The 12,441-nt window shown below is 37.0% G+C and overlaps 1 protein-coding gene across 1 annotated transcript in view; it reads left to right on the top strand.

Moving 5' to 3' along the window:
- Positions 1–419: 419 nt before the first annotated feature.
- RASSF9 (Ras association domain family member 9) overlaps positions 420–12,441 on the top strand; it is a 36,508-nt gene continuing 24,486 nt past the window's right edge. The window contains exon 1 of the mRNA XM_006073008.4: positions 420–953. Coding sequence (XP_006073070.1) covers positions 907–953 — 47 coding nt within the window. The 5' untranslated portion in view covers positions 420–906. The remainder of the gene's footprint in view (positions 954–12,441) is intronic.

The raw sequence follows: 12,441 nt of genomic DNA on the forward strand, positions 1-12,441 counted from the left end.
TTGGCTCTTCCTTCAAACTCTAAAAGGGCTAGTCAATGACAAAGATGGGGCGGGGTCGAGACCCCAAACCCTGGCTGGTTCCTGTGCCAGTGCTGCGATCTTTCAGCCCTGGAGCCCTTTGGTCCTTCAGGTCCTCCAACTTTTGAAAGATGAACTGGAAGAGTGGAGGAGCTGGGAACCTCTTAACCTCCTGAACTCGGGGGGCTAAGATTACGAGGTGGTCTTCGAGTACACCAGGACCCAGCCTCCAGCTTCGCTCCTCTAAGCCTGAGACCCCAGGCAGGGATTTTTGTGGCGAATCGCTGGGCAAAGAATTCTTGACCCTCACTCCTTCTGGCCTCAGTCAGATTACTTTTCACAGACTGGAGCTGGCTGGGAGGTGGGGGGTATTTACTTTTAAATCTTTTGTATGTGTTCACTACACCTTGTGTGGTTGGGTGTGGAGAGCGGGGGAGGGGGGTTTCCAAATCTAGTGAAATTCCCATTCGTGGGTATTATCATGCCTGTGGGGTTGGCAGTTCTTTAAAGTTTAGCAAGTCTGCAAATAACTACAGAGCACAATACAGTCCCCCTCCCTTCCTCTCTCTAGCTCTCTCTCTCCTTTTTTTTTTTTTTCCTTTTCCTGCCTCCAAACGCCTTCTTGGAGGCTGAAGCTGGGCAGGTCTCCAAAGGTACAGCAGCACAACAATCCTGCAGTTCAAAGTTAAGCAGCAGTTGCACAACTTTCAGCCGCTCTCTTTAGGCGGCTACTAATGAGCTAAGAAACCAGGAGCATCTGAGGAGGTGAAGAGGAAGCTCCCAGTTCTCCTCCCTCCACTCTATGAATCCAATCCCCCCATCCCACCCCCACTCTCACCCCCGAGAACTTTAAGATATCATCCTTGCTGCTCGCTGGCCTGGCGGACCATGGCTCCCTTTGGAAGAAACTTGCTAAAGACTCGGCATAAAAACAGGTAAAAGTTCAGCGTGTGTGTGTTCAGAAGCTTCTGCGTGAAAGTATGTGTTCTGTGGTAGTTAGATTCTGATTTAAAATGCTCTTGGGGGAATAAAGTCCTGGAGAGTTAGGTATTGTATTTGCACTCCAGTGGTAAGGATATTGTTCCAGTCACAGTGACTGCAGAGACCGCAGTGGAAGGATCTCTGAAAATAAAAAATGATGTTTTTAACTCCTTTTTTTCTTCCTTTGGCCACTGCTGGTTCCACCACTAGCATCCCGCTCTTTGTGCTTGTTGCCTTGCTTATTTGATAGTAGTGGAATGGCAAGTTTTCTTTTGTGTCAGACAGGATTTTAGTGTATTAGATGAAGATAGAACTACAATTTATTAGCTACTAATTAGAAAGAAACCAGAACTGCTGATACAGTCTGGAAACAATGCTTTGGCTCCCCTTTGAGTGGGGCATTCTTGAAACCTGGAAAGTTCCCAAAGAGAAAATTCTCTGTAGAGAAGCTTTTTGTGAACTCATTCTTTTGAAAATCTTTGAGAATGTTAGGTGATTTTAGGCACTAAAAAGGATTCAAACAGCTGTCCTCCTTAATCCTTATTATTACTATTTGATTTGATTTGCCATTTTTCAAGCCAGCAATGCCCATAGTGTAAATAAATGTATTTCACATACCTGCAAATTTTTCTTGATATGTATTTATGTGTGTGTCAGTCCTATTAAATATTTTATTAACTCAAATACCACATTTTTATGCCTAAAAAAAATGTGAGGGTAACTGTAGAGAGGGGCTTTACTTTTTTAATATATTTTGACACAAGGGCTTTTCTACAACTTTTCTCTCAAACACGCTTGTTTGTACTTGTCATAATTTACGTAGTATAAATTTGAAAGCATATAATTACATGGCAGGAAATGATACGATTATTTTAGAGGGTCTGCATGCATTATAGTGGTACAACTTTAAAGTCAGTCTCTAGACTTTAATTTGGGCCTGAATGTCTACTTGAAAAACACTGTCATTATCTCTTTCCAAATGTCTTTATGATTTAGTTGACTAAATTAAGAAACGAAAGCAGCAATAATCAGTACTATCAAACTTTCTAAATATGTTTTATTTTCTAATAATTTGAATATATATCACAAATATTTCTTATCGTTAATGAGACTATGTGTATGTTAAATGTATCTTAAAGAAAGTGAAAGTATTAGTCACTCAGTGTCCGACTCTTTGTGACCCCATGAACTGTAGCCTGCCAGGCTCCTCTGTCCATGGAATTCTCCAGACAAGAATACTGGAGTGAGTAGCCATTCCCTCCTCCAGGGGATCTTCCCAACCCAGGCATCAAACCCAGGTCTCCCGCACAGCATGCAGGCGGAATTTTTACTGTCTGAGCTACCAGGGTAGTCTTTAAAAATGTGGTAGTGATAGTTATCAAAAATAAGCTTGTATTTTAGTGCTGCCGATGCATTAAAAATTATTTCAAACAACTCCCTCTGCCAAAAGAAAATCCTTACTGCTTTTTGAAGGGTATTTCAGTACCATTATTTCTGAAGTGTGTTTGTTTAATGCTGTAAAGATATATAAAAGATTACTTTGGGAAAGTTCATGGTATTATAAAACAAGTTTTGTTTTCGGTATAGTGATCTTTCTGAATAGCACCCCTGTAGATCAGAGTTGTTTTGTATTTGTATGTGTGTTTTAAATAACTCAAGAATTCTGTCATTGGTACGCCAAATAACCGTACAACAAATCTGGGTACACCCCTGGGAGTTTCCCTCCCACGTCTACTTCCGTTGCCTCAAATTGACTCTTCAACATCTGCCCATACAACTGGCTTTTGTTCATGGAGGTGAGTATAGAAACATTTTAATATGACCTTTTCTAGGCAAAATTATGAAAAAGTGGAAGCAGACAATGAAAGATGGGGAAGCTTAATAGTATTTTAAGTTACTCTGAGAAAATGGAATGGTATTGAAGTAATCGAAGGTGATGCTTTATTATGAACATGTGTTTTGGTGAAAGTGGTAGTAGTCTGTAATGACTGTAATAACTATGTTATTAAAGATTTGTATTTTTCCAATCCTTAAGAAACACTTAAACCCAGAGGTGACTTGGGATGTAAAACTGTGGGTATTTCCAACTAAGTAGGTAAATAAGCCACGTGGTGTGTTGAAAGAGAATTAATGTATATTTGTTTTCTTCAAGGTTTAGTTTTGCTATAGATGAGATTTTGTTTGTTTGTTTTGTCTGTTTTGTTTTTCCATATTCTCAAGGGTAAAACTACAAGTGAAATTTAGTTACAGGATTAAGTTTATTAATTTCAGTTCCCAAGTTCTATAATGATTTAAATAATTATACTCCAAAACATAGGAACCAAATAACTTTCCTTAAATGACAGGTGATTCATCCTTTGATCGATTCATTCTTCGATGATAAAACAGTTATCTGATAACAGCCAATGCATTCTTCAAGTACATAGTATAAAATTCCTTGTAAAAAGTAAAGGAAGAATTTGAGCAATGTATTTGTATACACTGTGATATAAAATGTATGCAGTTAAAAGATTATTGTATCTTTGTCAGTAGGGAAATGAGGATTTTTGGAGGGAATATTAGGATTTTGAGATCATAAAATTTGAAGAAAGTTTGTTTATTGAAGTTTTCTGCGTCATGTTCTCTCTCTTTTCGGTTTTGTTCACTCTTATTAATAGAGTGATATTTAATCACCCAAGGTTGAACCTCTTAAGGTAGTTCTGTCAGTAGTCTCATAATACATGGATATTTGAGAGTCTTAAAGACAGATGAAAAATAAATGAAGCTTCAAAGTATGAAGCATAAAAACTTTTAGAAAACATGCCCTGTAAATGTTGAGGAGGGTAGAGCCATATCTGTGTAGTCCCCAGTCGGTTCAGTCGCTCAGTCATGTCCGACTCTTTGCGGCCCCATGGACTGCAGCAGGCCAGGCTTGCCTGTCCATCACCAGCCATCACCATTGTCTAGTCCCCATTGGTTCTAAATCTCAGGACAGCGCCCGACATGTGATGGACTTATATTGTACAGTTGTTTACGTAGTTTTATAAACTAAAATTGTTACTTGTACTCAAATAAAAAAACACACGGCAACATTCTATTCTCTAGTCATCATCTGATATCACCTGGTATTATATAAATGTGAATACTCTGTAAAGGATTGATTGACAATTGATACAATCCAAAAACCAGGGAGATGGACAAAAAATTTATATGGATTTGAACACTAAGCTAATCCTACCCTACCAGAACATATTTTCTAAATGTTAAGAATTAGTCAATTCAAAAAACTGGAAAATAGTCTTCAGGAATACTGAGGATAATGCTTGGTCACAAAGCAATTTTATTTGGACACATAAACATTTTATGCTTTTCATTTCTAACTTTCATGTAAATATTTAAAAGAAATGGAGCCAATCTAAAATCTTTATGCTTAAATCAGAATAATTGTTTTACAACTTTCTGCTCGTTATAATATTTAACAGGAAGAGTACACTTTTCAGAAAACCCTTTGGTCTCAGGAAGTGGATTGTTCACTTTGTTTCTGTAATAATTAGAATGTCCTGTGATTGAATCCCAAAGATTGAGGATTACCTTCTTATGCAACTTTTTGTTCACATAAAGAATAAAAATGTTGGAGAGTCTAGATATTTTCTTTTCAATGAACAATTAAAGTTTATGAAAATGTTTTTAAAAAGTCGCTAGGCGGCTTTTGTTTCTCATAGAAAATCCAGAGAAGCAAATAATGAAGTGTGAATTCATTGGTATTCAAATGGACATTCAATAATTGAATTTAGATTATTAACATATTTAGGTACTCACAGAAGTTCCATCTGTGAGTGTGCTTATCTTTGTATTGTACTAGGTCACTTCAGTCGTGTCCAGCTCTTTGTGACCCTATAGACTCCTGGCAGGCTCCTCTGTCCATGGAATTCTCCAGGCAAGAATATTGGAGTGGGTTGCCATGCCCTCCTCCAGGGGATCTTCCCAACCCAGGGATCAAACCTGCGTCTCTTATGTCTCCTGCAGTGGCAGGCGGGTTCTTTACCACTAGCACCACCTGGGAAACCCCTACAATTCCTTGGTGTTTAATAAAATTTGGGGGCAGAGAATTGGTTGGACTTTTTACCAAACCTTGCTAGAAGCAAAAAATTGCCATTGTAAAGCAGTACTTCATACGTTTGTTGGAAATATAAAATTAGAATACTTTTTTCAGGTGATTCACTGAAAATTAACAATGATTATGAAAGAGTCTAATTGTGTGAATGCTGCTGCTGCTGCTAAGTCACTTCAGTCGTGTCCGACTCTGTGTGACCCCACAGGCGGCAGCCCACCAGGCTCCCCCGTCTCTGGGATTCTCCAGGCAAGAACACTGGAGTGGGTAATTGTGTGAATAAGACCTTATAATTATCGTTAGGTGTCATTCAGCTGGGCTTCTCAGGTGGGGCCAGTGGTAAAGAACCCTCATGCCAATGCAGGAGACATGTGTTTGATCCCTGGGTAGGGAAGGTTCCCCTGGAGGAGGCCTTGCCAACTCACTCCAGTATTCTTGCCTGGAGAATCCCACGGGCAGAGGAGGCTAACGGGCTACAGTCCATGGGGTCACAAAGAGTCTAACATGACTGAAATGACTTAGCATGCATGGATGCGATATTCAGACAACTTGTCTTTCCTTTGGCATTTTCCTATACCTATATCAGAGGTGATAACAAACTTTGCCCTAATATCAACTTGAAATCAAAAGTCTCCAAACATTTTGTAAAAAAATTAGTAGTAGTAAATAATACAGCTATATTGTTTTATAATTGACATATAATTTGCATTAAAATTTGCTTTTAAATGAATGAAAACATATCTAACCAAGTTTTCTAAAAATGGGTGCCTCATATTGCTCTTGGAAGCTCCGCATGCCACAAATACTTCATCAGAAGGAAGAATTAAGTTTTGTGCTCATGATAAAAATTGCTGGCAAGCCGGATGTTTTCTCTTTATAATTAGAAGTATGGTAATTTATGAATTCTGTAAAACAGGAAACTATCATGTGAACTATTTTGTCTAACCTCCAGTAAATATTTGAAATGCCCCGGAAACTGACTTGAGAAATGCCAGATATTTGAGTACGTACATCTTTTCAGTTCCCAGGTGTTCCTGAAAGAGATTTCCCCTGATGATACCTGGTAACTTAAGTAGTTATTACTTGGCAGCAGACAATGCATTAGGAACAATGATTGGAATGCTCTAACCCTGGCAAAAATACCCTGAGAGCAGTGGCTGTGCTGAAATTGAGCCCTAGGTTAAATCTTGAATTGTTACTCAAAAAACTACAAGCCAACTTAGAGCCCAGTACGTAAGATGCTTTATTATGCACCATATCAATTCGTGAAACATGTAAAGATGAAAATCTTAAGGATTTTTTTATATTTAAAAGTTTGTAGCTGGTTAACAGTTTTATTTATATGGCCTTTTTATTAGCTAGACTGTATAACTTAGAAAGTTTTGATGTTATTTGGTTGGTATATATTTGGGTAGATCTCTAAGTAATTCACAAAACTATGGCTCTCTTCTTTTGATTTTATTTCTAAAAATGGAAAAAAGTTGAAGTAGTAGTATGAGTTTACCTCTTCCAGGTAAATGTGGATGCCAGTCCTTGATAAGAAATCTCTTAGTAACATATTGGCTTTCTTAAACAAGGCAACATGCCATCTGCATTGTGTACATATGACCGGAAAACATTCAGCATACTTCTGTGTAATAATGTTCTTTAGTGTATACTTGCCTGGGAGTTTTAAAAGATATCCATTTGGCAAAATATGCATAACGCATACAACATTGATTAGTGTATATCTCTTTTTTTAAAAAATGGGTTCTGATTCAATTATTGGGGAGACTATTGCAAGGCTACACCTTCTAGAGATATCTGTTGCGTATTGCATATCTGCATAGATTGCGTATCTGTTGATTGTAACTTGAAGTAATTACTAATGCAAATGGTCACCCAACAGCAAAGTATTTAATAATTACTTGTGTGAATGAAATAGAGTCTTGGGGAGATGTTTAGCATTGGCAGTGATCAGTAAACTATTTCAAGAACAAAAATGAGTGATGGGTATTAAATATGCTGACTGACAAGGCAAATTACTCTCAATGGTTTATATCTGCGTGTTAGAAATGCCCACTGTTTTTATAAGTAAGATGACTTAAGATATCTATAAAAAATTCTCATAGAGTATACACACTCAGTGAGATCAGGGACCTCTCCTATCTTGTTTCTTTCTAGATAAAATTGAGTAGGTGCTCAATAAAACTTGTTGATTGAATAAATGAATTCATATACTCCCCAAATACAGCTGGTCCCCATAAAGCATTTGTATCAGAGTTGTACATTTGTGGTGAACAGATTCATGGGTAGTCAAAGAATGAATCCATAAATTCATGGCTGACCTCTCATCATCCCAGCTTCTAGGCTCAAGTCCTTGCTTTTAGATGGTTAAGGGCCATCTATGAGAAATAGATGCTGTAAGAGACTTTTACTGGACTCCTGGTAAAAAACAAACCAAGGCACAGGGTGATTCATTCTCCTCTAGGGATGCTCTCACTTCCGCTCATGCTCCTTGAATGTAGCCATGTATGTATGTGAGTTAGGTTTGGCGGGTGATGGTAGCTGGCTATTCTAGACCCCACTGTTGAATGTAGAACATTTCCTCCTTCTGTGGAGACAAGAGGGAAATACAGTTGGGGACCAGTTTGTTTTCTCACATGAAAGGAGGATTTATGCTCTTTGTATATGACAATTACAGTTATGAGACAATGGGAAAATGCTAGAAATAGGCAGAAAGTAATCTTAATTGAAAATTCCAGTTCTTTAGTCACCTAAAGTTTAGGTCTTATCTCGGATTTGCCATCACTGGTTGTGTGCATCTTTTTTTAAAGTCTTTATGGAATTTGTTACAATATTGCTTCTGTTTTATGTTTTGTTTTTTTGGCCTCAAGACACGTAGGATCTTCTCTCCTGACTAAGGATGGAACCCAAACCCTCTGCATTGGAAGGCAAAGTCTTAATTACTGGACTGCCTGGGCAGTCCCTATTTTATCTTTCTAATGCAACAATAACAGTAACAAGAGCAAGCAAAGGCAATTTTTTTTTTTTAACAGAAAACAGAAAAATTCTGTAAAGCAGTTATCCTGCAAAGGCAAAATGTTAAGTTTGACAGTTGAAGGGGTTGCTCTTTAAGTAGAGGAAATACACAATTATGATTAATAATACACTAAAGTCATTATGGGGCCTCGGAATGTGACTGTGCAAATGAGGAAGCCCTTATGCCTCAACTTCATTAGATTCAGAGTAAATCCATTTATAACACATCTTAAAACACTTACTATGTGCACTAAGTAATTTACATAATACTTAAAATTGCCCTGTGAAGAAGGTACGACTTTTTCCCCTGTTTCATACATATTAGTCACTTAAGACCCAGAGTAGTGCAACAATTAATAAGTGGCAGAGACAGAATTCGAATCCATCCTCTTAACCATTACTCTGCATGGTTTATTTAGTATTTAGTTTTCTCATCTCCAACACAGAGTTAATCCTAAACCATCAAGAATTTGGATTAAATCTGAATATAAATAAAAACTTAGCACAGTGCTAGGAAAGTAAAAATTCAGTAAATATTCACTCCTTGTTTAAGTCTCTTGGATTAAATATGTTATGAAGTATATCTTAAATTTTTAATACCTAAACATGATATTTTGTGGTTCAAAATTTCAACCTTGACTCACTAGAACTCTGGTCTCTTTTCCTGATCACCACTGATCTCTTTTCCTCCCTAGATACAAAGAGGTAACATCAAAAATTACCGAATGTAATCAGATATAAGTATATAAATGTTGCACAGTACTAACTTTGGATCTTGATGAAATATTTCAATTCTGACAGTTTTACCTTTAATTGTCATCTCAGCAAATCTTAGCAAAATTAATTGTCATCACATCTCATCTTAGCAAAATTATGAGACAATTAATGATTTTGCAATGTATAGCATAGGGCTTCCCAGGTGGCGCTAGTGGTAAAGGACCTCCTGCCAATGCAGGGGACTTAAGAGACATGAGTTCCATCCCTGGGTAGGGAAGATCCCCTGGAGGAAGGCATGACAGCTCACTCCAGTATTCTTGCTTAGAGAATCCCATGGACCGGGGAGCCTAGTGGGCTACAGTTCACAGGGTTGCAAAGAGTCAGACACAAGTGAAGTGACTTAGCATGTAGCAATGCTCAGCATGGTTTAAGAGACAGTTCTTTATGTGCCTCTGTGAACTTTAACTAAAACGAAATGATACATAATTTGAATATTTTAGTATTATCTTTGTTTAATAATATGAGAGACTGAATCGAATACTTAAGGTGTCTTTCATGTTTCAAGCTTCTGTGATTTTAAAATTCCCCCTGCAGAATATAATTCAATTCTCTTGTCCTGCTTTTTATGCCTTTTCAAGAAAACTTTTAAAAATGGAATTGAAAGAAAGATTTTTTCTTGTAATTTTACTTTACTTAAACATCTCATGCATTGCCACATAACCTCCACCATGAAAGGTAACATTATGGTAAAAGTCAAATGGTTTATTTTCAATTATAAAGAGACATGATTAGTTTATAAATTATAATATTAAGAATTATTGAGTATTTGCTAAGCACAATTCTAAGTTTAGTAGCACAAATGTAAAAATGTTAGGAATAGCTATCATTTTATTTTATTTCTTCAGGACTGGTAAACAATGTATTTCGTATTGTACCAAACATGCAAAGACACAACCTCATTCCTAAGAGATTAAACTCCTAATTGAGAAAACAGCACTATAGTAGCTCATGCATGAAATTGTTTTTTTAAAATCACTCTTCCATGGGAAACTATCATTGACAGGGTAAATAAAGTCATAATCTTTATACTACAATTTAAAAAAATGAAAGTATAATCTTTTAGAGTTGAGGAAGGCTGTTCCTCTGTAGAGTAGCTGCTCACTAAATGTTTTTGATTGATTCTAAATAGAAATACATAATAGAGAAGTAAATGGAGAAAAATAAAAATAAAAGGAGCATCATCATAATTAGATAGTGTTTATTGAACTCCCACAGTTATGTGACAGGCTTGGACAAGAGAAGGGAACACAACAAGGTATATAAAGAGAGGTAGGAGGGGACTGAATCATACAAAGCTAGGAATGACTCAGGGTGATCAAAAGAGAAGAATTCAGGAAGCCCGCAGAAATAGGGTCGGTTTGGCAAGAATCCAGAATCTTGCTTGGGTTGGTGAAAACAATATTTGACAATTGAGAAAAATGTTAAGGATGTGTTTATATAACAGTAATAGACTTACAGTCAACTTTAATTGACTGATGTTTATTCTAATAATCATGTTAAACTGGTCAGTCTATCAGTTTATAGAATTGAGTTGTTCTACTATTTTGTGGATCTTTTAAATTTTAGCTCTACTAACGCAGATAGTGGTCCAATTTCAACAAATTTTCATCCTCACTAATTATGGTGTATAATTGGTAGGAATTTTGTGTCTGGGTTTTACTGATGTACACAGTATATACTTGGTCTCAACCAATGACTGAGATATTTTATAGCCACCTAAGATGTCTTTGGTTACTCTTATGCTCCTCATTTACTCTGATTTTTTTCAGTCCTTCTAGAATTCCCTGCAGTTATGGTTAACTGAAGGTATGTAAGAACTATTAGCAGTGAATCAGCTTGGGGGGACCACAGACCTTCTTGGGCTTTCCAGCTGGTGCTAGTGCTAAAGGGCCCATCTGCCAACACAGGCAACGTAAGAGACATGGGTTTGATCCCTGGGAAGATCCACTGGAGGAGAGCATGGCAACCCAATCCAGTGTTCTTGCCTGGAGAATCCCATGGACAGACGAGCCTGGCGGGCTACAGTCTATAGGGTAGCAAAGAGTCAGACATGACTGAAGTGACTTAGCATGCACACCCCCACAGACCTTGAGAGTAGAACTTGTAGATGTGTATTTTTAGCTCTGCACATAATTACCTTTGTCTGGAAGCTATGAGAGATGCTATTGAAAAACCATGGAGTAGACATATAATAACTACAATCTCATAAGAAGAAAAGAATTGTACACAATTAGCAAAAGCACTTATGAAACTATAGTGGACCTTTGAGTTCTACCATTTTTTATGCACAGGAAGTCAAGCACTTTATAGCAGGCAACCACAAAGTGTTAGATTTAATTTCTTGACTGCTTGTTCTTCTACTTTGGTAGTGAAAGTCAAAGAACTTTTTCTTAGAATTACTAATAATAGGCATGGAACTTAGATTAAGTTTGTTTTTTTTAATGATCATTTTTAGTGGTTCTACTTTTAGCTAGGAGAACTTGCTTAATCGCAGTTTACAGAATTATGTAAAATGGCAGCTTTTGTTATGCATTGCCTTATGTAGTCTCAGCATATAATAGTATCGCTTTATTATCTACCTTAACATCTGAAAATAAAACATTCTCAACTCTCCCACTCTATCAGATTTGGTATCTACTTGTATATATTTCCCTTGTTTGGACTCAAGATAATGGTTATTTGATGATTTTTAAAAATTCAAAAATATCAAATGAATCCCTTTCTTTGGGGGCATTAATAAGATTAAATGGACCTTACTTTAAGGAAATTGTTGCTTGGTAGACACACAGACATACTTTAATTAAAATACAGGCAGGTATTTTAAAACATCATAATAAAATCTGTGCTTTCAACAAAAATATTTATTTACCTTAAAATGTGTGCCACACGTTTTTCTGTGTGTTGCAGATAAAAAAGTGAGAAAGACAGTCAATCTCTCTATTCTTATTGAGGTTATAGTGCCATGGTGGACAGGCAGACAGTAAGCAAACAATAAATGAACAAGAAATTTCAGGTAGAGATTACAGTTATAGGAATCACTATAAAGACAGAACTATAAGAATTCAAAACTGAGTAGAAGGCCATGATAGAAAGTATCAGGATGGGAAATAACCAATCAATGATAACTATAATTTGGGCTCTGAGTAAATAGGAATATAGTTGGATCATCATAAAGAAAAGAAAAAATGGCAAGAGTAATTTGAGGGAGGGAAGAACATGAGGGTGAAGAGTAAAAAAATTCAAGGTGTCCTTTGAATGTTACCAAATATTCCACCTCCAAACACCTGGTGTTTGGACACACTGCACATTGAAAGCAGCCTTTCATCCAGCCTACTCCCATCCCGCCTGACATCCATATGGGACTGATTAATATGGAACATACTGCACCTGGAATGGGACTTTAAAGGCAAAACACACTAGTTTCCCAGCCAAGACCTTCAAGCTGACTAATCCTATGTTAAACCCACTCATTCTTCATACAGCATTTCACTGCCATCGTCTTAGTGAGCCTTCACTCATTGCCTTTGGCTGAAATTACTTCCAAACATGGTCAT

The sequence above is a fragment of the Bubalus bubalis genome, chromosome 4, assembly GCF_019923935.1.
Source record: "Bubalus bubalis isolate 160015118507 breed Murrah chromosome 4, NDDB_SH_1, whole genome shotgun sequence".
In the NCBI taxonomy this organism is placed as follows: domain Eukaryota; kingdom Metazoa; phylum Chordata; class Mammalia; order Artiodactyla; family Bovidae; genus Bubalus; species Bubalus bubalis.